The 27582-nt window shown below is 42.3% G+C and overlaps 1 protein-coding gene across 1 annotated transcript in view; it reads right to left on the bottom strand.

Moving 5' to 3' along the window:
* The window catches only part of FBXL13 (F-box and leucine rich repeat protein 13), a 260497-nt gene that overhangs the window by 39164 nt on the left and 193751 nt on the right, over positions 1-27582 (bottom strand). The window contains exons 16-17 of the mRNA XM_004702787.1: positions 19827-19946; positions 18856-18982 (exon numbers count right to left, since the gene is read on the bottom strand). Coding sequence (XP_004702844.1) covers positions 18856-18982; positions 19827-19946 — 247 coding nt within the window. The remainder of the gene's footprint in view (positions 1-18855; positions 18983-19826; positions 19947-27582) is intronic.

Here is a 27582-nt window from a genome sequence, read left to right as displayed (position 1 = left end):
TTCCCAAGGATCTTCAAGGCAGTGGTTTTTAGTATCCCTTGATGAACCTCATCTAATAATTAATTATAACCAGAGTTGCAAAACAGTACCTAATTATATCCTCCTAAATCTATTAGTTGGTCATCATTTAAACACTTTTTCTATTACCTTTCCCTTTAATTCTGTATGCTTCGGGAGATGTTTTTAATGAAATAAGGCCATTTCTCAAAACCAAACTCAGTGCTATCCTATCAATTCTGACTCTTAATGACCCTTAGGACAGAGGAGATCTGCACCCCTGGGTCTCTGAGCCTGTGACTGTTTATGGCAGGAGACAGCCTCAGCTTCCTCCCGAAAGAGGCTGGCGGTTTCAAACTGTTAACTTTGCGGTTAGCAACCCATTATGTCACCAGGGCGCCAACGTAATTTTCAACTTAGTAATAAATTAACAGTCCTCATTAATTTTTGTAGCATTATTAATGACCTTTCCGTTTCCTCCAAGTCCGTGTTGGAGAATTTACAAAATGAAGCTATTGGTTTTTGCTAGGGTCATTTTGTTATTTGTTAGCAAAAGATGACGCACTAAAGAAGAGAAGCCACAAAGACCTTTCCTCATTATAAGACGAAGCATTGCCTGCAATTTTAAAAACAGAGAAAACATACTTTCTACGCAAGAATATAACAGAGAAAACCTTGCTAAGCAGAACTTAACATTCTAGAAGTAAGATTTTGTTTAAAATTTGCACATGAATTTTCTTCTGAGACAAGATTTGGCTTTTTAAAAACACCTGAAAAGAAGGTACGGACATGCACACTGGAGTAAAATCTAATGCCGTGACTTACCTGATTGCTACACATCATCTCTGTAAACCACGTTTCAGTTTTGGAACATGAAATATACAAAAATTTTATAATGTTTTCCTACATGTGATTGAAGAACCAGGCTCTTGAAAATCTCTATGTAAAATTACTTAAGATGGTAATTCTCTGATTTTCAGTCATTTTCTTTAAATTGTCCTTATGAGCAGTAGTAGCCTATGGGCTTTAAGACAAAGATGTCAAACAAATCTCTCATCCCTAGCAGTGGTAATATTGTCGTTGTTGTTAGGTGCCACTGAGGCCGTTCCGACTCAGAGTGACCGGATGGGCAACAGAAGGAAAGACGGCTCGGGCCCGCACCACCCTGGCAACCGTGGCTGTGTTGAGCCCCTGGGTTGTCCATCTCATGAAAGTCGTCATCTTTTCCACTGACCCTCAACGTTGTGAGGCATGCTGCCCCCCCGCCCCCCCTTTGTCCCTTGACGACTTTCTCTGCCATTTTCACGGAAAAGGAGCGCTCTGTCTGCGCTTCTTCCAAACTCATTCTTGTTCTTACTTGTTCATTCTGCTGGTCGTCTGTGGTACTCTCAGTATTCCCGAGCAACGCCACAGATCCAATGTATCAATTCTTCTTTGGTCTTCTTTATTTATAGTGTAGCTTGTAAGTTAAGCCATTGGGATGGAGAAATACTTTGCAATATTGCCCACTTTCTTAAAACCCCTAAATATAATGTTTGCCACAAATATGACAATGAGTTCATAACTACATGATTACAAGGAGTTCATATGAATTGGTGGGAATGTTGGAGACCTGAAAAGCAAATTCATGTAATAGGAAATGCAATTACAATGGTAAGGAAATATAGAGAAACTATTATATTACTAGAATTTTTAAAATGTAAATTCAAGTATAAATAAAGTTTTATTTACTATCTATTGTTGAAGTCAGACAGCTGATATCAGTAAATGAATGTAGGGTTATCACACTAATTGCATTGCTGATAATAATGAAAACTGTGAGAAAGCATTTGGCAAAATAATAACAACAACTAGAGAACACCCTGTGCAAAAGGAAAGGCATTTTGAGAACGAGCAACCGAATTATAACGATTGGGGGATAAGTTCATCTCACCTACCTGTCTGTACCCAGAGCCCTATCCCACGGCCTTACACATAGCAGGAAGGAGATAATTTTCATCAAATGAAGGTAGAAAGAAAGGAGAAAAGGAACAAGCAAAGAATGAATGAATGAATTTCTCAATAAGAGAAAAATTGAGTAAATTCTAGTATACTTGTTTAAAATATTATGTAATCATAAAAAGGGATGGCTGTAAAGACTATGCAATGATGTAGTTGGGTTTAAAACATAGAATGAAAAGCCGATGGGTGTGTATCTGCATTTGCGTTGTGGTGTTGGTATTGAAAATGCTGTGCACCACCAGAAGAACAAGCACATCCGTCTTGGAAGAAACACAATCAGAATGTTCCTTGGAAGTGAGGCGGCGAGACTTCATCTCAGGGACTTGGGACATGTGATCAGACGAGACCAATCTCTGGAAAAGGCCGTCATGCTTGGTGAAGTAGAGGCCAACGAAAAGAGGAAGATCCGAGGAGACGGATCAGACACAGTGGCTGCAACAATGGGCTCAAACAACAACAATTATGAGGGTGGCCTGGGATTGGGCAGGGTTTTGCTGTACATAGAGTCACCATGAGTCGGAACCGACTTAAAGATACCTAACAACAATAACAACAACGATATGTACATAGACATGGATGAAAGAACATTCAGAAGAACAAATCGTTTGCCTTTTTTTTTTTTTTTGGAGGAAAGACAATGGTATGGTTATATTTTTCCATTATCTATATGTCTATCCATGTTGTTAGGATATTTGTGAAAAATAATTCAGAAAAATCACTCTAATTATTTAATTCTTTTCTATGTCACCAAAGAACTGTGTAAATCCCCACTCCTCTAAATTTGGGTGACTCCTGGTGACTGTTCTTTAAGTAAAACTCACTTCCCTGTGCATATTGCATGTTTCTGACCTTCTTTATGGGATCCAGTTGCTCTGATCTGATCTGTAAAGTCTACTTAATTGGGGACATTGGATATGAGAATCCAGGTTACAGGAAAACATAACCTGATGAAACAAGATGGAATGGCATACCAGGAGTTGAGAAAAACTGGGTACCTTCATGTAATCATTGGGGTGTAGATCAGGGGAAGTATAAAAAGGACATGTAAAACCCAGGGACAAGGGAACAACAGGTGATCCAAATAGGTGGTGATGAGTGTAGGAGGCCTGGTAGGGCGTGACCAAGGGCAATGTAACCGAGAGCAATTACTGAAACCCAAATGAAGGCTGAGCCTGATAGTGGGACAAAAGAAAAGTCAAAGGAAATAGAGGAAAGAGCTAGGAGGCAAAGTGCATTTATAGAGGTCTAAATATAGTCATGCACACATGTAAATATATTTATATATGAGTATAGGGAAATAGATCTATGTGCATATATGCAAAGGTTTAGTATTAAAGTAGCAGATGGACATTGGGCCTCCACTCAAGTACTCCCTCAATGCAAGAACACTTCGTTCTATTAAATTGGCCCTCCACGATGCTCACCTTCCCGAAAGGATCGCTGAAGACAAATGTGTACACAAGCAAATGTGGTGAAGAAAGCTGATGGTGCCTGGCTATCAAAAGATGTAGTGTCTGGGGTCTTAAAAGCTTGAAGGTAAACAAGCGGCCATCTAGCTCAGAAGCAACAAAGTCCACATGGAAGAAGCACAGCAGCCTGTGTGATCACAAGGTGTTGAAAGGATCAGGTATCAGGCAACATCACAAAAAAATCATATCATTGTGAATGAGGGGGAGTGCAGATTGGGGACCCAAAGCCCATCTGTAGGCAACTGGACATACCTTTCCAGAAGGGAAGGAGACAAGCCAGTCAGGGTGCAGTGTAGCAACGATGAAACATACAATTTTCCTCTAGTTCTTAAATGCTTCCTCCCCTCCCCCACCCACTATCATGATCCCAATTCTACCTAGCTAGACCAGAAGATGTACACTGGTATAGATAGGAACTGGAAACCCAGGGAACCCAGGGTGGGTGATCCCTTCAGGATCAGTGGTGAAAGTGGCGATACCGGGAGGGTGGACAGAAGGTGGGGTAGTAAGGTGGATCCGATTTTAAGGATCTACATGTAACCTCCTCCCTGGGGGACAGACAACAGAAAAGTGGGTGGAGAGAAATGTCGGACAGTGCAAGATAGGACAAAATAATAATTTATAAATTATCGAGGGTTCATGAGGGATGGGAGGCTGGGAGGGAGGGGGAAAAATGAGCTGATACCAAGGGCTCAAGTAGAGAGGGGAAAATGTTTTGAGAATGATGAGGGCAACAAATGTACAAATGTGCTTGACACAATGGATGTGTATATGGATTGTGATGACTGTGATGAGAGTTGTATGAGCCCCCAATAAAATGATTTTTAAAAAAAGAACAACAAAAAGGACATGTAATGTCCCTGATGGTCAGAAAATACAGGAAGCCTCTCTTCCTGCTGCTTTTATGAGGGGTGACACGGGACTCTTTTATTTGTCATGAAGGGAATAAATAGGCTTGGGTTCAGGCTGTTGAAAATGCTAGTGAAAATTGTCTACTCTGAGGAGTAATGCATTGGGATCTACCTAATTCTTATGATTCCACCTCAGGTAGCCTAAGGACAGAAATATTCAAATAAATAAAATGTATTTGAAAGTCAGGTGGGTATCTGCATTCTATTGCCAGGACTCATAATCTCAAAAGACGTGTCCTGAAACTGACATTTAACACACCCTAAGTGGAATTCACCATCTGTCTCCAAACCCTCCGGGGTGCTTTTCCTGGTCAATGGTACCACCATGCCCACCAGTGACCACAGGAACAGTCTGGGCATTGTGCCTGCCTCTCCTGTCACTCTAGCTGCCTCTCCCATCGCTGGCGAATAACCAAGCCTGACCCTTATTATCTCCTAAATATGTTTCATACCAGTCCCTTCTGCCCCCACCTGTGGTTGAAAGTGTATTATTTCTTACTGCCTTTGAATAACTCACCCGGCTACCGATAGATCTTCCTGACTACCACCAGAGTTGTATTTCTTGTGTATAAATGGTTCTTCCTTTCCGATTTCTTCAGTGGCTGCCATTGTATCTAGTCAGATCCCCTTATGGGGCACCAAAGACTGCTCATGGTTTTCTCTACACATCTGCCTCTAGCTCCATCTATCTCCTCTACCTTCTCAGGTTACACTCTCCAACTACCAAATCACCTGTGAGACAGCCGCCCCCCGCCCCCACCAGTGCATAACCTCTCGTGCGCCCACGCCTTCCACATGCTGCTGCCTTCACTGACATGTCTTCCCCCATTCTGTACCTGCACACCTTTACTGACACTTTCAGCTGTGCCTCAAAGCTGCCAAGTCTCAGGACTCCGGCAAAGAGACAGCAGGCACTGTAAGAGATCGTGTTCCCCACTGAACCACATTGCCATGATGCAGTGCACAGAAAATACCCCTCCATGTGTCATGATTCCATTAATTGCAAAGATGCATTGAGTGCTTACCAGGTGCAGGTGCTCTATTAAGCAGCTTACACATGTTATCCTGTTCAATACTCACAAATACAGTAAAATTTGCAAAAGTCTGAACCTGTGTAAGGCAGAAACCTGTCCGAGAAGGAAAACTCAAATATTTCCCAGTAAAACAAGTGGTAAGGCTGCATAGTCAAATGTGGAAATTTTATAAGATTCAGAAAAACAAGACAGGCTGTCCAATTCTGGCTCTCATAGATCTCGCTGTATTATAAATCCGGTTCTAAAGAGCAGGAAATGGAGGCGCAGAGAGCGTCAATAACTTGACCACCATCTCACAGCATGATGACACAAGCCAGGATATGAGCCCCCACTCTGAACCCATAATGCTTGCAGCCATGACACCGTACAGTCTCCTTGCTTGTCCACTAGAAGACTGTACCTTGAAAGCAAAACAATGTCTACAAGTTCATCACCCTCAGAACCCAGCCTGGTGCCTTACACACACTTGACTTTGAATAAATATTTGTTAAATGAATGAATGGTCTATTTATAAAATAGTCTGCTTTTATGGATCCAATTGTATCTTACTGGTGTACTTTGAGAATTCACAGATGGAATCTCCTTTGGGATTGCTTGAAAATATGTTTCTATTTCTCATATTTCTTTCTGAAAGACCTTCTCTGTGTGGTGGTGCTGCCTCCCACGTTCCTTTAGCAGGAAAAACACAACTCAGGCTTGGCAATATGCATTATCTAAAGGAACACATCCTCTCTCACTGAGAGCACTGTCTCGTAGGTTGTTTTCATATAATGTATTGTAACCTCCCAAGTGATCTTGCCTTTTATACTCTGGTTAACAATGACACGTCAATAAACAGAGGTTACCTTTTCTTTTTTATCATTTGCTTTTTTTTATTTCCAGTCACTTGCTTATTAGACTGAATTTTGTCCTCATTGTTTCTTTTTTAAATGGGTCAATCTCTCCAAACTAATTCATTGGTGTGCTCGTCTAAACCAAAGCAGGCTTTGATCAACATGCAGAACTGGCTCTCTCTGTGTCTGGGGGTTGAGGGCGTCAGCAGCATCCCTGTTTCAGGGAAACACGGCAACTCACCTTGCGTCTGCTTGCCTTCTACCTAGTTGGGGTTGGCAAGTGGTTAATGCACCAGAGAGTCTTCCCGGGGAAAGTGATAAGCTCAAGCTGATGGTCAGTACTGTTTGCACTGTTTCTAGTGGGCACTGTTCTGGAACCAGGGCACCGCTGGCCTCCCCTCTGTAAGGAAAGCACACTCGAGTTGGGACGTCAGATGCACGGAAGGCTGCTGACTGGGGAGGAGGGTTTGGAAGACGCCGAGGAGAGTTCCAACAGAAAAGGCTTCAGTAGCACAGACTTCTTGTCATGTGGAGACCCTGGAGTTTCGAGTCCATCCTGGGGTGGCGCAGAAGCAAGCCATGGAGATCGCACCGGGCTTGGAAACTATTGAAAGACTTGATGCACGCACGGGGTCGCCTGAGTCAGAGCCACCCTGACAGCAACTGGCTTGTCTCGCCTTTTGCATTTTGAAAAACCCAAGGCTTGTTGTCTGTAAACCACCCTGCTTCCATTGACACGCCTTCTTCCTATTTTTCAAATCCCAAGTGATTTCCTTTTTCCTGCGTTGGAGGGCTGGCTTCACGGAGCCGCAGGCTTGCCTCGTGTGTGGGTCACTGCAGATGGGTGGTCTGCTGAAAGTGTATCGTAGAAGGAAGATGTGCAGCTGGGAACGCTCCCTCTCCAGCTCAACCCTTAGCTGAGAACACGTGGAATTTAAAGAAGCTGTGCGGGTTGGGTTGAAAGCCAGGGAATGGCACCAGCTACAGGCCCTCCCTCCCTCACTGATCATTCTACACGTGAAGGAACAGGAGCCCTGGTGGTTCAGTGGTTAGAGCACTTGTTGCCAGAAGGTCCACCGTGTGAACCCACCAGCATGTCCCAGGGGAAAACTTGCCACAATCTACTTCTGTAAAGATGATTGTCTTGGAAATCCTATGGGGGCAGTTCTACTCTACCCTATGTGGTCACTATGAATGGGGAATGACTTGACACTAGTGGGTTCGTAGAGAGTCAGAGATGGATGGTCCAGCCTCTGCCCCCATCCCCAACAGCTTACAGTGCTTAGGAAGTCAGGTGTGGAAGAAACAGTACGACATAATGGGGCCATTGCTTTTGTTGAGGCAAATACCTGCATAACGTGCAGAGAAGGAGCTCTGAAGCCAGCTTCAGAATTCCAGGATTGCTGTATAGAGCTGAGACTTGAGGGATAAGAAAGAAGTTACTAGGTGGAAAAGTACAGAGGAAGGAGTTTATAGAAAATAACTTGCCGAGAGAATGTGACTTCTTTGAGGAGCGATAGGACCATCAATTCTGTATCCCTGGAGCCGAAGATGAATGATGGGGAGTTATCTGGAAGTGAGGCTGCAGAGGTTGGGGGCCCTGACACCAGATTGCTCAGGTTTTATTCCTTAAGCAATGGGGAGTCCCTGATAACCTCGGAGCTAGAAGTCATAGGCTCAAGTTGGAAACGTCACAGGACAGCTGAATCAGGACTCATTTAGAAGACAGTGCTAGTTCAGGGAAGGAGAGACCAGTAAGGAGTTAGCCAGGCTTGAACTAAGGCTTGGTGCTGAAGAGGAAGAGGATCCTACTGCCTTCGAGTTGACAGCCACTCACACCGGAGCTATAGGACAGAGGAAAATTACCCCAGAGAGCTTTAAAAGGTGCCAATCTCTATGGAAGCAGACTGCCTCAGCTTTCTCCAGCAGAGACAGGAAACAGTTAAGGGGATATTTATTGTTAGGTGCCATCAGGTTGGTTCCAAATCATAGCGACCCTGTGTACAACAGAACAACACACACCTCATCCCGCACCCTCCTCACAGTCGTTCATGTCAGAACACACTGATTCGCAGTCACTATCGATCCATTGCATCAAAAAAAGGTCTTCCTCTTTAGTTGATGTCCTTCCACTTTACCAAGCATGATGTCCTTTTCCAGGGACTAGTCTCTCCTGATGACATGTCCCAAGTACACGAGACAAAGGCTCACCGTCATTGCTTCTGAGGAGCATTCTGGCTGTACTTCTTCCAAGACACACTTGTTTATTCTTCTGGCAGGCCACGGTCCTTTCGGTATTTTTCACCAGCACCCTAGCTCAACTACATCGACTATTCTTGGGTCTTCCTCAGTCAGTGTTCAACTTTCAAATGCACATGAGGTGTTTGAAATAACCATGGATAGATTTAGGGGCACCTTAGTCTTCAAAGCGACATCTTGCTCTTCAACACTTTAAGAAGTCTTGTGCAGCAGCTTTTCTTAATCTAAACATTTAGGAGCTATTTAGACTCTATCAATAATTGTTCGATTTCTCACATAGAGGTAAGGAAAATTTTCTGCCTCATCCTTAACTTCCTCTCCTGTCTTAAACTTTCACAACTAATAATTCACCATGTTTTCCATGAACATTTTGTCTCAATATTCTTGAATACAACCTTCTACACTAGCTCTAGAACACACAAGGACTCATAATATCTTTTTTCAACTATGAAAATACTTCTCAATGATCTCTTTATCCTCATCTTTCTCCCCTCCATTCTATTTCCCAGAGAAGTACTGGAGCAATCTAAAATTGAAAGCTGTCTATGAAAACTACTTCCCAACTAAGTGCTGTTTTATGGTCAAGTCAAAGCTCCTTGACATGACATGAAATGCATTCCTTTACAGGGATAGTCTAACCATCCAGTGCTACATAGACTTCCTTGAACAAGCCTGAATGGACAATTCTTTGGGATGGGCAGGCTAACACATCCTTTATTTTCCTTACCTCTATCACTATACCTACCACATCCTATGGAAATCACCCACACCCACCCTCCTAAATTGAGTGAGGCCAAATAGGTCTTATTCTTCTTGGACAACTCCAGAGCCCAGCATTTATAACCTCACTTAGTGACCATTTATCGGGTGCTTACTATCTCCAGAGGTGCTAAAGAACAAAGTCTCAGACCCTAATATTCTTCCACTCTAGGGAAGGGACTCGGAGAGGTTGCTACTCCCTAAGAGGCACTTAAACCGCTGTCTAAGCACACGTCTGGAACATTGCTCTGACTCATTTTTCCTTTAGTCAACAAATATGGCGGTGACTAAGGTAACCTTAGCAACAGATTGGACTGTCCTAACTCTGGATCCTGTGGTCATGGTAAATGATAATTCTCTTAGCTAGTGGAGCACAGTTCTCTATATTCACGGAGCTATAACTCTGTATTTTCTGAGACAGGGAAGGAATGGTTTAAAGATTTTTAAAGATACTGCAAGATAACATCATGTTAGTAAGCTATTTCCCTCACCCTGCTCTCTTTATACTATAAGAGGGAAATTGGCATATTTTCTCTTTCCTAAAAATGTGCTTATTAGATAACTTCTTAAACGAGTTTTAACTAATGGATGATATAATAAGTTAGTCATTATGTTCCACAAAAGCAACGACATAGGACAATAATACTGTCATAAGAAACATATGAGGTCTGAAATAACTGTATTTTCCTCTTTGCTGCCCCATTTAAATGCGCGCAGAGCTGGTGGCAATGTTGGACTGCTGACTTTCCTCAACACTGGAGAAAGATGAGGTTTTCACCTCCCCTAAAGACTTACCGTCTCAGAAACCTTATAGAGGATTGTTCTGAGTCAGAGTTGACTTGCTAGGAGAGGGGTTGTTGTTTTTTTCCCTAGGGGTCTGAGTTAGTTAATTGTGCCAGCCTGGCTGATAATCACATGTGGGGCTAATTGAAAGGCGGAGGGATAAATGGGTGGTGAAGCCTCGCCTTTCTAGTTCTCGGGTCTCTTGTTTTGTGATGGTTGCACCGGGTGCAGCTGCCTTAGCAGTTCCCTGCTTCAGCTTGCAAGATTGACCTCCTTCAAGACATCCCCAAGGAGAGCCGCAGGGACCTATCCAGATGCAGCCCTGGGTGCTGGAGCAGCCGTGTGGAGACCCCTGCTAATGCTGAGATGCTTACACGTTCACTGACTCAGCTTTCCTCCTGCAGTCGGCATCATTGCCTCTGTTTTGTGAGGTGGAGGACTTTGTGAACTGGTGTTGGGTTAATGGGTTAATGTTGGACTTGTGGGCTTGGGCAGCATTGGGTTGGGATGTTTTTGTGGTGCACATTTGCTTTACATAAAACTCTCTCTTATACGTGAGTTGCTGTGGATTCCTTTCTCCAAACTACCCAGACTAACACAGGGTCTAAATATCTGGATTCTTGACTTTGCTGATTAATTTCCTCATGAGTTTCCATGCTTTTTCAAAACTTAATGCCTCTTAATACTCTGAAACTCTAGACTCTCTGACTTCTGGGGAGTAAGTTTAAATTATTTCCCTCTTGCATTTCCTGAGCGCTCCATATTTATAAAGGTGTTTGGTGGGTACTGGCAAAGTCAGCACGGGGGCCACATCTGACCTTCTCTGGCTTCCCTATGAGCAGGAGGCAGGGGTCCGATAGGATTGCACCCTCCATTTTTCTTTACCGATCTGACACCAACTGTTCTTCCCAAGACATCTCACTTCTCGGCTGGGTTGGAGAATTCATTGCAATGGCTACACAGAAGCCCCTGAAAAAACTCACAATGACAGGAGTTTATTAGAGAAGTAAGCAGGTTATCACAAGTCAGGATCATAACACAGTAAGGAGACGGGCCTCAGCAACACCTCTCCTCAGCCCGCAGTCAATTCTTTCTCGAGCCCTCAGCCTCTCGGCCACATGGTCCCTTGACCTCCCTCCGCCTCCACGGACCAGGAAGCCATCCCACTGCTCTGTCTCAGTACTGCTGCTCTGCTCTCTCTCGCGGTCTTCTTATCTTGGCCTCTGAACTCAGCCTGGCTCCTTCGCTCTGTCCGACGGTCTCTACACTGCAGTCTCTGGTGCCTCTGGTCTCAGCCCCACTGTGCCCCACTGATGGCTCTTTGTCTGACGGTCCTGGGCTTTCTCTCTGTGGTCCTGCTTCTGAGGTCGCTTTTACACACGGAGGGAGGGGCGGCTTTGGTGGAGGTGTGGTATTTCTCTTTCAGCAGATCACATCCCCAAGGAAACAAAGGGTAGGGACTTGGTTCACACCCACTACTAAATTGGAGACTTAATCCTGGCCATTAGCACAATAGGAACTCCCTCCCAAGTAGGATTAAAGCCAAAGGTAACAAGTCCAGAATTATAATGATCACACCTTACCTAAGGAATTATGGCTAGAGGGATCAGATCAAGTAATCAACTACCTCTCAGTAGCTCAAACTAATAATGAAGTGTGCCCTTCTCGCCTAACCTGCACTAAATCTCCCCCTCCCCACCACCACCTCAGTAAGTGACACTCCCGTTTATCCAGATACTTAAGCCAAAACTCAGGACACTGCCCTTGGTTCCTTCTTCCTACAGATCTCCCAAATCTGCTGAGTGTGCGTCATCCCGACCAGCATCCCTCACTTCAGCCCTAATTACAGACCTGCAAATTTCCGCCTGGATTTTGGCTTTATTCCGGCTGATTATTCAGTCAGTAGTGCACATATATTTTCAGGGCTATCTAAATAGACATTTAAAATGTCATCGTAAGTCTAATAATGATAAGCAGTCTAGCTGACAACATTGAGTGTCTTTCCATGCCTCAAAGGACAGAAGCCAAAGCCTTCTGGTGCTCTATGACCCCCAGGTTCGTGCCTCACCTCAGCACAGGATCCAGCTATGACCAAATGCTCACATTTCCTTGGCGCCACATATTTTAACCCTCCGTGCCCTCTGTGTGGGCCGTCCCTTTGGCTCACTGCACACCCCTGCTCCTCTCCGAGCAGGGTGTCTTTGGCTGACTCTGAGCTTGTGTAGCTCTCCTTCCTCTTTGCTCCCTGCGAGCATCACACTTCATAAGGACTGCTCCGTGCCCATCTACCCCCTGGAATGTCAGGGTGAGTTTGTCCGTTCCAGCCTCCCCAGCACCAAGGCTAATGCAGTTGCACTAGGGATTTGTGAACTAAACGGGTAGACTCATTCTAACTGGAAGGTCACCATTACAAAGAATGAACATATTGGTAGAAAGCCTAAGAAACCTTTTCCCTCCGAAGGCATACACAGTCATGTTTTCATCTTTGGTGGGTATCTACTGACATTCCAGATGTAAATTCCGGACTGTTACATCTCAGGCAAATTTGTACTTCATCAGACCTACAACCAGGCGGCATTGAGCTGCCCACATTGGCCGGCTGGGCTGACTCACTCCCACCGGACTGTGTGAGGTTAGCGTCCACAGCTGTTGTGGACTTGGCAGTGCCCATCATTGCTCTTTGAGCTCAGAGTTTAACCGACGCAGAGGAAGAAAAGGACGACTCTTCAGGAGCCTTCTTCTTCTTCTTCAGCCTTTTAGCCAAGAACCAGCAGCAGCCTTCCCCACAGATGCACACAGCAGCGGTCACAGACGGTGTTTAGTTTGCACAGGAAAACAGAAACCTTGAACAGAACCTGGAGATAAATGCATACTCCTAAATCCTGAACTTGTCCTCGGTACATGAAATTTTACTACAGTTTTTTTATTTTTTGGAAATGAAAACTGAGTTTCCCCAAGTGCTAAAAACAAAGGTAGGTTTTTCTAAGTACCCAAAACAAAAAAACAAAACAACCCAACCCCATTGCCATCAAATAGGTTCCAACTCAATAAAACAATATAGAACTGCCCTATGGGATTCCCAAGCCGGTAAATCTTTACCGAAATCTATAGACTGACACATTTTTCTCCCATAGAGCAGCTGGTGGGTTCAAACCACAAACCTTTCAGCTAGCAGCGAAATACTTACACAATGAATGCACTGTGACAGTTACAAAATCTCCTGTCAACTTGAGCAAAGAGGTGGAGTCTAGCCTGTCAATCAGGTCACAGCTTGATGACCTCATTTGGAGGTGTGACAGAGATAAATAGCTCACTGAAGGCTAGACCCACTCCCTCTGCTTCCCTTTCCTGCTGTTGAGACACTCAGAGAGCTGGAGGAGACACAGAGAGACCCGTGCCAGTGTTGAGATGCTTCCACTGCAACTGGATCCACAAGACCTTCCACCCACTGGCCTGTGATCTTCCTGCATTCTGTATCATTGCATGTGTTGCGTGAGTCTGAAGAGGAATTTATAGACTGGTATTAGACATATCGGCTAATACCAGACTTATGGACTTGATCTGGACTGGGATGGAATGTTTTCTTAATAAACAATTCCTCGTTGATATAAAGTTCTTTCCTATACATCTGTGGGTCTCCCTGGATCTGTTTCCCTTGTTCACTTGGACAAGCACATGCACTATCAAGGCTCCTGTTCTCTGGACCCAAGAGTAGAAATCCATTCAGTTGACAATATTCACTGAGGACTTCAGGCATGTGGTGAAAACTGTCGTGGGATTACGATTTGATCGATGTAATAATGTGCTTTGGTGCTCTGCTTCTTGACACCTTGTGACCCTCGAACCACCGCTGGGCATTCTATGTGTATGTGTCAGGACAGGGATTTTACACAGCACGGGAGAGAACATTCCGAACCCACGAACTTCAAAAGGAAGACTGGGGCATCACATTTTGAAAAACCATGTAATCGGTTTGAACATTTTTTCCACTCCCAGATTAGATAAAAGAGCCCAGGCCAAGAGAAAGGAGCGGCGTGAAGAAGAAAAGGGAGGGGAGGGTTGAGGGATGAGAAAAGGGGAGAGAAGGGAAAGGGAGCCAGAGGGCAGAGGCGATGCGGGGAATCCCCTCTATGAGGCCTTGTTCGAGAACCTCCCTGGGTTTTACCTAGCTACAGAGCAAGAAAGCTCCGCCGGAGGGTTTGAGAACCAGAGGTAAACAGAAAGCCGTTCATCTCCTTTTCCTGGCAGGGCGGGGACCAGTATGTATCTTGGTTTAGGAGAACAAGACTGCAGAGTGCTCCTGGGCCCTCATTGTATCAGATAAGCTCCAGCGAGGGAAAGAGAAACCACTGAATATAAGGGACTTGCAAACGTTCATGGGAAAACAATTGGAATTTAAAACATAGATGGAAAATTTCCACAGGTTTGTTTTTGAAGTTTCCCTTATATTTAACTGAGGAATTTTCGTGGTAATTAGGAATGGGTTACGCAGGTGATGGGGAAACCCAGAAGCCAACCGGAATAATGACACAATCTAGAGAGAAGCAGCAGCAGGAAGCCACAGCTACCCAGTGGTGCAAGGACAAAAGGAGGAGGAGTCCAGGGGTCAAGGTCATCCAGCAGACCCGTTCAGAGGAAGTGGACCACTGAGGAAATGCAGCTGCTAATGACGATAATGGGAGGAAATGGGGGGAAACCCTGGGCTCTTCCTTCTTTTGACCTTCCAATCTCAGTGCTTCCTAAGAGCCAAGCCCAACCATATGAAGCATTCTAGCTGACATGGGAAGTTCAACCTGCCTGGGTCAGCCGCTCTGTAAGGCAGCAGGGAAGGGGTGAGGCATGGCTCTGATGCCCAAAAATCCATGAGAAAATGGCTGCACGTGCTATAGGACTATGGGCCCACGCCCTGGAAAGGCCCACATGTGACGAGGAAGTCTGAAGACTTGAGGGGACAGGGCTTGGAAGTTGGAAGTTGGAACAAGGAAGGCATGTGTGAGATCTACTTCAAGAGGAACTAAAAAGCACACGGGCCTTCAGACCGCTCAATGGATTCTAGCTTTGACAGAAGACAACGCTGAGAATGCCAGACATGGATGCCACCCAAGATGCTCCCGGCACGCATGTCCAATCAAATACCACACTTAGACCATCCTCCAAAGAAGAAGGGAGAGGCTCTTGAGCGAGCGGACTGGAGGCTAGATCAAAGTTCACTTGCAGACACGGGAAGGAAGGAATCTGTCCTGATGAACAGACTCCGTCCTTCAGCAAAAAGAGTTCGTGCATGGTAGGGGACGTTGGACACAACAGTCAGAAACAGATCATGTTAAAGGAGACACAGAATTTGGAGATGCACATAAAGAAGTTCCTCACAGACTAGTGATACTTGATCCCAGTCTTGAGAGATGAATAAAGATTTAATAAGCAAATCACATCAGGAAGGATGGAGATTAATAACATTAGAGGAAATAACAAATGTAGCTTGAGATGATACTTATCTGATAGATTTTTGTGGGCATGTAATACTCCTGCAACTTGATATTCGGAAGGCACAGAAATGAAGAGGGAGAGGGGGCAAGGCAAGGAAAACGAAATCTAAACAGAGACTTGAGAACAGAGTTAAAGTTGGAACGTGTAATGCATTATCTCTTAAACGTTCAGAGTCTTTCTAAAGGATTCAAGAGAAAGAGAGAGCTGTCTACTCCCTTGAAGATTTGAAGTCTCAGATATGCAAAGGGGATTTCTACTCGGTTCTAGGAGGTTGCTATGAGTTGGAATTGACTTGGTGGCAATTAGTTTTGTTGTTGTTGTTGTTATTTACGTTTTCTAAAGGTTCCTCACCTGTTTGCTGTTCTCCTATCCCCCTCCCGATGCACTGACTTTGAATAGAAGCCGGTACATTCCTTATCCAGTTCCCATTACCCGTGAGTCACTGCAGTACAGAGTAGAACTGCTCCAGTGGGTTTTCTTGGCTGTAATCCTGAAAGATCCAGATTTCCAGGCTTTTCCTCTAGGGTGCCACTGAGGGGATTCAAACTGCCAGCCTTTGGGTTAATAATCTGCCAACCTGTTGTGGTGAGGTGTCATCAGGTCAGTTCGGACTCATAGCCACGTTATGTACAACAGAAGAAAACACTGCCTGGTCCTGTACGATAGCCACGATTGTTGTTGTGTTTGAACCCTTTATTGTAGTCGCTGTCAGTCATTGTTGTTGAGGTCCCTCCTGTTTCTTGCTGAACCTCTACTAAGCAAAATGTCCAAAGGCACGTTTTTGGCTTTACATCTTCTAAGACAGATTTGTTCCTCTAGTTGTCCATGGTACTTTCAATATTCTTCCACTATAATGTAAACGCATCAATTCTTCCAAGGTCTTCCTTACTCATGGTCCAACTCTCACATGTATAGAAGGTGAATAGAAATACTATGGCTTAGGTCGGACGCACATTAGTCCTTAAAGAAACATCCTGGGTCGTCAACATTTTAAAGAGGGCTTATGTAACAGGTTTGCCCAATGCAATAGGCCATTTGATTTCTTGAGATTGTTGCTTCCATGAGTATTGATTGTGGATCCAAGCAAAATGAAATCCTTGACAATTTCAATCCTCCAGTTATGAAGATTTGGATTTTCTTTACATTCAGTCCCAATCCATATTGAAGGCTACAATCTTTGATTTTCAACAGCACGACTTTCAAGTACTCCTCACAAGCAAGGTTATACCATTTGTATATCAAAGGTGGCTGATAAGCCTTTCTCCCATTCTGACACCACGTTCTTCTTCATATAATCCAGCTTCTTGGATAACTTACTCAACACACAGATTCAATAAGTATAATCAGCCTTCCCTGATTATCAACTGCAAAGCACCCCTTGTCTTAGTCAACTGACTTCCTCTTGGTCCAAGCACTGGTTCTGTGTGAGCACATGAATTGTTGGGAAACTCCCATTCTTCTCAATGCTACTTATAGTTGTTAAGACCCACACAGTTGAAAGTCTTCATAGAGTTCAGTGGTTCACAACCTGTGGGTCACGACCCCTTTGGGGGCATCAAACGACCCTTTCACAGTAGTTGCCTGATTCATAACAGTAGCAAAATTATAGTTAGAAGTAGCAACGAAAATAATTTTATGGTTGGGGTTACCACAACATGAGGAACTGTATTAAAGGGTCGCGGCATTAGGAAAGTTGAGAACCTTTGCTACAGTTGATAAAACACAAGTACCATAGATATCTTTCTGGTATTCTCTGCTACTTACAGACCATTAAAGTCTACCAAAGCCATGGCAAATCTCCCAGGGTTCGTCGCCTTTTCAATGAGGCCAGTTGGAGTGGTAGGTTGACCATGACCTGAGTTTCACCTCTAAGGAGCATCAGCATCAGTTTGCACATAACAAGTTTCCTAAAATGTATCCTTATTGTAGATTCCATGGGGTCATTTCTAGACTTAATCTTGAACTAAAGTCTTAGATCTCGAGGTACTCAGGTGGTCTTTTTGTTTTAATTTTATTGACATAGATTTCACGTATGGTACAATTCAGTAACTCAATCCTATTAAAAAGTGTTGAGCAATCACCAGCAAGTCAATTTCTGGGCAATTTATTCTTTCTTGTACTCATTGTTACTAGCTCTGAATTTCCACTCAACCTTCTTTGCCATATACCTAAGAAACCATTAATCTAATTACTGTCCCTATAGATTTATTTATCCTGAATTTCCTATACAGGAAAACACACAAAAGCAAAAACAAATAACAAAAAGTAAAACAAAGCTGAGGAAAACCTCAATTGAAAGCAGTAATAATAAAAGGCAGAAAAAAATAAAAAAACATAACAAATTAAAATGGGTCAAATGGGGATCAAACTATAAGATTAAATTTATCCTAACTACATCTGCATTCGTCCACTGTCCAATGGAATTTGTCTGATAGCAAAGCTATTCACGTTCCTGGTCAGAGAGGCTTCACCGGAGGCAAAATCTCTACTTGTATACCTTAAAAATCTGTTCTAGTTTTATTATTTCCTGCTTTCTTTTTGATTGAGGTTTTTGGGGGGGGTTATTTTGTTATTGTTTGTGTGTGCTTGTTTGTTTGGGGTGGGGGGTATGTTTTTCTGTATATGGAGTCCAGGAAAGATAAATCTATAGAGAGCGTAATTGGGTTAATAGTTTCTTAGAGTTACGGCAGGGGAGGTTGGGGGAAATGGGGAGCTAATATCAATGTGTACAAGAAAGAAGAAGATGTTCTAAAGTCATTGTAGTGATGACTGCACAACCCTTTGTAATACGTTTAAGCCATTGAATTGTAAGATATGTGAATTACATGTTAATAAAGCTGTTAATTTTTTTGAAAAATAAAAGAGATTAAATAAGCTATTTACAAAAGCAGAGCTGGGGGCCGATGGATGCCAAACCACATGAACATCACCCAGGAGCAGAAGCTAAGAGACAAGGCCCTTCCTCCAGAATCGACACACAGAGAACACTTTCCTCCAGAGACTACATCTGAACTTCAGACTTCTAGCCTCTAAACTGTGAAGAAATAAATCTGCTGGTGAAAGCGATAGTTTCAATGATAGTAGCTCTAGAAAACTAAGACAGTTACTTTTTAAACAGAGAAACAAGACCATTGATTTACAAAAATCTTCATCTATCACTATTCCAGAAACAATATTAAAAACCTCACCTTCTATAGTTTAATGATTTAAGTAATAAAAATCGTGATTATTTTCATTGTTTACAAATGTCAAATGGTTACATTGCAGAAAACAACAAAAGTTACTAAATGTTTTTGTTGTTGTTGTTGTTGTTGTTGTTTACCTGATTAGAGATGGCTGTTCCGGAGAGATCCACAGATACCAAGGAATGGATGCTTACAAGATGCTCAATTCCTGTGTCACTCAAATGTTCACAGTTTCTTAAATTCAAGTAGGTTAAATTAGGGCACCTGAAAGAAAGTAGCACAGTGAATCAATTTTAACTTTCAATCAGATTGTCAGTAGTAACTTCTCTCTCTAAAAACTATGGATAGAGCAAATGATATCTAAGCAGTGATTTCCTTTCACATAAAAGCACCTATATACTCATGTATAAGCTGAGTTTTCAGCACATTTTTAATCCAGTTTTTGTGGTAAAATTAGGTGCCTCGGCTGATATTCAGATCGGCTTATCCTCGAGTATATACGGTAAGCTTTGAAATGAAAATAATTTTGGAATTGCCAAATTGGGTGAAAGTGAAGAGGATTATTACATATAAATCTTTCTTACTATTACTTAGTTTTGTGTTACAAATACCATTTCTAGTAAGAACAAAATATCATATGCACACACACAAAATGTATCAAGTAAGCACCACAATAAATAACCACTAAGACTACAAAGTTAAGTTTCTCACTTATATTTTTAAAGCTTGCTAGAGAAATTGGTCTTGACCTTTAGAGAGCATGTAACTCTGACTAGTATGAAAGATAAACCCGACAGCCTTAGAGTCCCTTGGAAAAAGCTGAAACAAGACATTTACAAACAGTTACATCCTGGAAACATGTACAGAGGCCGCTCATGTCTGGAGATGAGTGACTGAATCTCTAACTTCGTCTAGGTTGAAATTAATAAGTAATTTGTCAGGTATAATCAAAGATCAGTTTCAGTCTGTGACTTGTGTCCCTTCTACCTGGTTTCCTAAGTGCAGGACCAAAATCTGGGCATCTCTAATATTTTCCAAATGATTCAAGTCTGATCTCTTGGCAAGTATGCAAATGTTTAATGAAATGATGGAAAATAGTCTGTCATACCGCTCGGATATCTTCACAAGGGAAGTGTCGCCCAGGTGGATACAGTTACTTAAATTTAGCTCTCTCATCTTGATGCTCACAGGACCATCAAGAAATTGCCTGAGCCCTTCATCGCCAATACTGTAGGAAAGAGTGAGAAAAACATTACATGTGATTTTCAGCATAAATACATAGGATACTTTTAAAAGAATAATTACGATGCCTGATACAGTTCAAAATAATTAATATTTATGAATTGGTAATTTGTCAACATTTTAAAACCAAATTTGATTATGTATTTTTAATGTAATAGAACACGTATAAATGATAGCAATGGGGAAAGTCTTGATAAAATTATTTTCTTGTTCATTTGTCCACTTACTTAGGTGGCATGATTAGAAAACAGATGGCCCTTAAGAAGCCATTTCATTATTGGAAGAAAATGTGATCAGGTTCCCAGATATCCCACTACTTGGTATATATACTAAAGAAATATATCGCTACAAGAAGACTAGATCTATGTATACCCATCTTCATTGCAGCATTGTTTACAATGTTGTTGTTGTGTGCTCTCAAGTCTGCAGATGCACAACAGAACAAAACACTGCCTGGTCCAGTACCATCCTCACAATTGCTCTTGTTTGGGCCCATTGTTACAGCCACTGTGTCCACCTATCTCCTTGAAAATTTCTCATTTCTGCTGGCCTTCTACTTTACCAGATCCTTCTCCAGGGCTGGTCTCTCCTGACAGCATGTCCAAAGTATGTGAGACAAAGTCTCACCATTCTTGCTTCTAAGCATCATTCTGGCTGTACATCTAAAAGTGACATCATTGCTTTTCAACACGTTAAGGAGATTGACTGCTGCTTCCATGAGCATTAACTGTGGATTCAAGTAAGATGAAATTCTTGACAGCTTAAGCCTTTTCTTTGTTTATCTTGTTACCCATTGGTTCAGTTGTGAGGATTTTGGTTTTCTTTATCTAGAGCTGTTACCCATACTGAATACTTAAATCCTCGAATTTCATCAGCAAGTGCTTCAAGTCGTCCTTGATTTCAGCCAGCAAGTCAGGTTGTGCGTGTCGAAGGTTGTTAACAAGTCTTCCTCCAATCCTGATGCTGTGTTCTTCCTCATGCATCCCAGCTTCTTGGACGATTTGCCTAGCATACAAATTGAATAAGTATGGAGAAAGGATATAGCCTGATGCACACCTTTCCTGATTTTAAACCACAAAATAGTCTCTTGCTCTGTTTGATGAATGACTTCCCCTTGGTCCATGGACATGAGCACAATTAAGTGTTCTGGAATTCTCATTCTTCTAGATGCTATCAATAGTTTGTTATGATCCACAGAGTTGAATGCCATTGCATAACCAATTAAATACAAGTAAATGTATTTCTGCTATTTTCTGCTTCCAGACAAGGTCCACCTGACATCAGCAATAATATTCCTCATTCCACATCCTCTTCTGAATCTAGCTTGAATTTCTGCTTGATGTGCTGCTGCAACTGTTGTTGAATTATTTTCAGCCAAATTTACTTGCACACAGTAGTAATGGTATTGTTTGATAGTTCCTGCATTCTACTGAATCATCTTTCTTTGGAATGGGAATATGGATCTCTTCCAGTTGGTTGACCCAGAATCTGTTTTCCAAGCTTCCTGATCTAGATAAATAAGTGCTTTCAGTTCTTCATCAGCTTATTTAAGCATTTCTATTGGTATGCTGTCATTTCCTAGAATTTTGATTTTTGCTAATACCTTCAGTGCAGCTTGGACTTCTTCCTTCAGTAACATTGGTTCTTAATCATATGCTACCTATTGAAATGGTTTGATGTCTACCACATGGATAAACTTGGAGGACAGGAAGGTGAAATGAGTCAGTTACAAAAGGGGAAGAGTTGTGTGAGACCAATATTATAAAAAAAAAAGAAAAAGGTTTTCACACGAAAGGAAACATTCTTTGATGGTTTCCAGGGGTAAGGGGTGAAGTGAGGAAAAATCACTAACTAGAGGGTAAAAAATAAAAACTCAAACTCATTGGCTCGATTCCAGCTCATAGAGCACAGGCACATATTAACTTGCAATATGCAATGTGACAGAGGTCAGCACACAAAAAATGATGGAGGCAGAGGAAGACAACAGGGGAAGAGAGCTCAATACTGCTGTACGCCTAGTCCTGCGGTGATGGTGATCTATGAGTAAATATGTGGATAGACACGCAGGCGGAAGTAGTATAAAAGGGAGAGTGGAAGGATGCCCATGAATATATAAAGGGTTGACAGAGGAAATCTGTACACGTGTACCTCTGTTGCAACTATATCTGTGAATCTGGTGGAGTACATAGAGAGCAAAGTTATGAAAGCTTCTTAGACATAAACAAATACATTGAGGGGATGAGTCATGGGGCCTAGAGGCTCAGGACCATTGTCTTAGAGGACCCCAGATCAGTTGGCCTGACTTAATCTACAGAGGCAATGTTCCGCATCCTACTTTGGTGAGTAGTGAGATGAGGGTCAAAAAGTTCATGAGAAGCCATCTAGTATGCAGTTACTGATCATTCTCCATCTGGAGGAAAGAAGGGTGAAAATTGTGGTAGTTACATAACCTTTTGTCAATTTAAGACTTAAGAGTTTAGCCTGTCAATCAGGTTGCATCTTGATGACCTCATTTGGAGGGGCTAAGGAGATAAATAGCTTGCTGGAGGAGGGACACACAGACACTCTGACGGTGAGCTTGATAGATCTACGCTGATTCAGCCAGAGCTCTGGAGCGGAAGAGCCAAGTGGAGACCCCTGCCAGCTCTGAGATGCTTACACCACCACTGGGTCCACAAGACTTTCCACCCACTGGCCTGTGATCTTCCTGCATTCGGAGTCAATGCATGTGTTTTGTGAGTCTGAAGAAGCATTTATAGATTGGTATTGGACATATGGGCTAATATTGGACTTATAGACTTGATCTGAACTGGGCTGGGATGTTTTCTCAATATTCAATTACTCTTGTATATAAAGCTCTTTCTTATACACATATCAGTGTCCATGAATTTGTTTCTCTAGTCTACCTGGACTAACACAAAAACTGGAAGATAAATAGAACCCATCAGACCAATGGGCTAATGGACCAAACAAACATCAGCCTCACAATCTCCTGACCAGAAGAACTAGATGGTGCCTGCCTACCATTACTAATTGCTCTGAAAGGGCTAACATTAGAAGGTCCTGAATATAGTAGGGGGAAAAATTATGGAACAAAATTCAAAAAATCATAAAAAGACTAGGCTTACTGGTCTGGTAAATACTGGTGGAGCCCCTAAAACTATGGCCCTTAATCATTATTCAGGCCCAGGACCAAACTCACTCCCAAATTCAATGGTTAGTCAAGTATATGGGAAATATAATGGCAGAGGGACACACGCCTTAGAATAATCAACCATGTTTTATCAAAAGGGCAGCATTTACCCCAGACCCAATCCAGAAGAGTGAGGAAAGGAGGAACGGGCCAAGACACACAGGGAGAAAGGGGATACACAATGTTACATTGTGGGGAAACACCATGTGTGTAAATTGTTCAATTAAAAGCTGATATGTTCTGTAAAAAACGCACACTGCGGGGTGATGATCAGGGTAAACAGTCCCTTATGCACACACGTGCAATAGAAAAACTGACGTCAACGGAGAGCAAAGACCAACAGTCTGAAGTATCGGCACGATCGGGGAGAAATTTCCACCAAACACAAGGTCGATGAAATTTGACAGGAAATCCAGCAATGAGTTATGAATCATTTTCTTCTGAACCAAAGGAAACCCAAGGCTGGAAGAAGCCTTTAATTCAACTTTCTTACAATGTCTTTCTCTAAACAAACGCATTTTGTGTGTCGGCACCATCCCCTACCAGGTAGGCCTTGCTTTATAAAATGGTTGGAAGCCCCCTTGGTCATCATCTCCTTGTCTTCCATCAAAACCTTTGTTCTTCATTCTATGTGGACAATACACCTTCCTTCTAAACAGCATTTCAGGAAGTAAAGGACAGGAAGTTGCACATTACAGCCTAAGAGTGGTGACTTTCCAAATAACCATCCTACAGGTGCGTATACAGATGGGAAGATTCCTGTGAGCAGGGCATGCTGGGAATCAGTATTTTGTCTAGCTTCTATTTGGTCAGGTTTGCAAAGAACTGAGCAGCACAGGCAGTTGAATGGCATAAGGGATGAGTGCCTGCTGGATTGATGGTAGTCTTCTTCAGTCTGTAATTTGAGAGGGGAACTTTGTTAGCACCTAAGGGAGCCATTAAGAGAAAGGGGCAGCATGGGATGGATGGGAAGAGATAGGATGAAGAGAGTAGAGGGGAGTCCAAATATGACCTATAAACACACACACACAAATGTTGTCAAGTCACTTTTAACTCACGGCAACCCCCTGAGTTACAGAGTAGAACTGTTCCATACTCAGAAACTCAAACTCAGTGCCATTGAGTCGGTTCTGACTCATAGCAACCCTGTAGGACACAGTAGAACTGCCTCGGTGGGTTTCCAAGATTGTAAACCTCCTGCCAATTGGCTGGTGGATTTGAACTGCTGACCTTGGAGGTCGGCAGGCCAACTCATGACCCACTACACTCTCAGGGTTCCTGAACCGCTCCACAGGGCGATTTTTATTGTTGCTAGGTGCTGGGGATGTGTTTCCACGCCTGAAAACCCCACATAACAGGGTAGAACTGCTTTCTTGGCTGTAATCTTGATGAAAGCAGATTTCGAGGGTTTTTTTCTTGGTGAGATTTAGGCAGTAGGTAGATGTGAACCACAACCTTCCAGTTGGTGCCTAACACTTAACTAGTTGAGCTACCAGGGCTCATAGACAAAGCTACCTACGCACTTTGTCTATTGGCAAACACCAGGGCTGGATTATTAGTCAAGGGATGCATTTACTGGCAAGAACAAAACAGAACAGAAAGCACCCCTCTGAAAATTATTTTTGGAAAGGAAATTAAAAGACATGAGAACATTTAGACTAAAGTAGGAAGAAATCAGGAGAGTCCCCACTGAAATAAAAACTGAACAGAGGCTAAGGTGGCTCCCCAGGTGAAACAGTGGCCTGCCAAGCGAAGAGCCGATGACGAGAAACCGAGTCTGTAAGAGCAGTCGCTTGGTTGAAGGCGTCCAAACAAAGGTGACCCTTAGTGAAATCAAACTAGTAAGTAGATGGTATATTTGAAGAGCTCCCTTGAAATAAAAATTAAAAGAGAAAGATGAAAGTTTAAAAATCAATGAGATAGAAAATAGAGAATTAAAATTCAGCCTTTCTGAAAAAGAACAATATGAGATTGAAGAACAAATAACAAATCAATAATCAGAAGGCTATGAAAGCGTTCCAATAGCAAAATACAATACATACGTCAACATCCGTACACAAATAAAAACAAGAATGCAAATAGAAAGTCCAAGTAGTAGAACATATGCATGAGAGCAAATATAATTATATTAGTAGTCATTACATATAATGATAAATACAATTATAAAATATGCCCTATTAAGAGATTCTCAGATTAGCTTTTTAAAAAATCTACAAGCAGTCTACACGAAGCACATTTCAAACAAAATCACAAAACAAAATATTGCAAAGATGTATCATGCAAATTTAAAGTTAATATAGCGGTCTCACTGCCACTGAGTCAATGGGGAGCATAGCGACTCCCCGTGGATTTCTGAGACTGGACCTGCGTAAGGAAGTCAAAAGCCCAGAGTTCTCCTGCAGAGCTGCTGACGGGCCTCCCACCGCCCACCCTGGGGAGCACAGCCCAACGCAAAACCACCGCACCACCAGGGCTCCACCAGGGGGGCACTTGCATACTGAGCCACGTCCTATACAAGTAAAAATGGTAAAACTAACGGGCCTGTTTTATATTTATTAAAATTATGACACCAATAAAAATAAGTTGAGTGGGCATAGAATATTGAAATCATACAGCCCCCACTCCCCACCCTGAAAGTAGTGTAGAGTACAACGGTATAAAGGTGCACCTCTGTGGGAAAATGTCTGTTTATGTGCATATTTTTGCTACACCTAAACCATGTGAAATTATTCACTACAGATTAGTAAGTAGGTGCAAGGATGTCCATGCTTACCTTGCTTACTGGGCACTATGTTCCAGTCAGGGATTGTAAATTTTAAAAGGCCTTATTTTTTTCTTTTAACAATTAGAATTTTTTAAAAATTAATGAGAATTAGAAGATCATACAGTTCAAAGAGTTCATTTGAAAAATAGTTTTATTGAGATATAATTCACATATTATAATTCAATAGTTCGGTCATATTAAGAAGAGTTAAGCAATCATCACCACAAATCAACTTCAGAACATTTTCTTCTTTCTTGTACTCCTTGTTGACTTCCCATTTCCCCTCAACTTCCCTTCCACGTGTGTAGGAATTGTTGATCCAGTTACTGACTCTGTAGATGGACCCACCCCAGAGTCCCTAGAGTTATAGCGAAAACATACAAAGACAAAAAAGGAAAAAGCCCCCAACAGCGCTGACCAGATAAAATAGTGAAAAAAGTTCAATTGAAAAGAAAGAAGAAAAGATGTGGCAATATTTATATACACACACACTCACACGCAATAATCAGGGTTTGGGGTCGGGGAGGGAGGGGATACAGGGGAGCAGATGTCAAGAAGATCAGGAAGGAGGAGAGGGGTTTGAAGCTGACTGTGGTAACAAGTGTACAGTACTGCTCTATGTGACTGATGTGAATGTTGCGATACATCTGTAAACACGCCCCATGAAATGATAAACACAAACCCAAAACCTGTTGTAAATGTAAAATGGGCCCAAAGGGACATCAATTGATAAGGTATTACATTTCAGCCTAACTGTATCTGACAAACGTCACTTTATAATGCTCTCCGGATGATAGTACAGCCATTCACATCCCTGGACTCCGCTTAAAGGGGGTTCCGCAGAGAGTCAATCCCTGGAGCCTCCCGGCAAAGGGATTTTGAGCTTCCATGATGTAGTTTTCCCCAAACTGGTGTTTCGATTTACTACCATTAAATACCATTTAATGCCACTCTAATACCGTTCCCTTCTCTGGATTTGGGTTTTATTATTTACAGTCCTTGGATCACGTGGGCGGGTGTGCTTATTCTGTATGGACTTAGCTGCCACCTCATTGAGATGGCTGCGTGCTTTAAAACAAGCCTGTAAGCCCAGACACTGTTCCTTCTGATAGCAGAAAGACACTTCACTATAAAACGCATATCTTCAGTGATCTCTTCATGAAGATTCTACCCAACGGACTGATTTTTATTTTGATCACTTTTCATCAGTATAAAATATCCTGTTCGTTTTGTTTAATATTTTTACCAGTATAGTATTTTTGGTTCCCTAAAAAAACCTGCTATTAATTAATGCTATTGATAATTAATAAATAATTATTAATTTATTAATCCTACATTAATTTTACATTTGCCTCATAAATCATTGCAATCTCTTTTTCTGTTATTTTATTTTAAGTGTGCTTAAAGAAGTAGTCTAAAAGTAGTCAGCTTAGAGTTTAGATATATTTTTAAGTAATTTGAGAATCTCTTTAAATAGGGCATATTTTACCATTTATTATGATTTTAAAAACTGATATATTTGGTCTCCTCCATGTTTTCTACTATGTGGACTTCCTTTTGCTTTTTGTGTTATAGCCCATCACCCAGAATAAAGTGCAGGTGTTTGCTTTTGCAGCTCCCTTGGATCATTCAAGTGTGACACCACCACCACCACCACCACCACCA

The sequence above is a fragment of the Echinops telfairi genome, unplaced genomic scaffold (genome assembly GCF_000313985.2).
Source record: "Echinops telfairi isolate 266 unplaced genomic scaffold, ASM31398v2 ScPeMD7_23;HRSCAF=83, whole genome shotgun sequence".
Lineage (NCBI taxonomy): Eukaryota > Metazoa > Chordata > Mammalia > Afrosoricida > Tenrecidae > Echinops > Echinops telfairi.
Note: the sequence above shows the minus strand (reverse complement) of the source record. Positions and strands in the feature narration are given on the sequence as shown.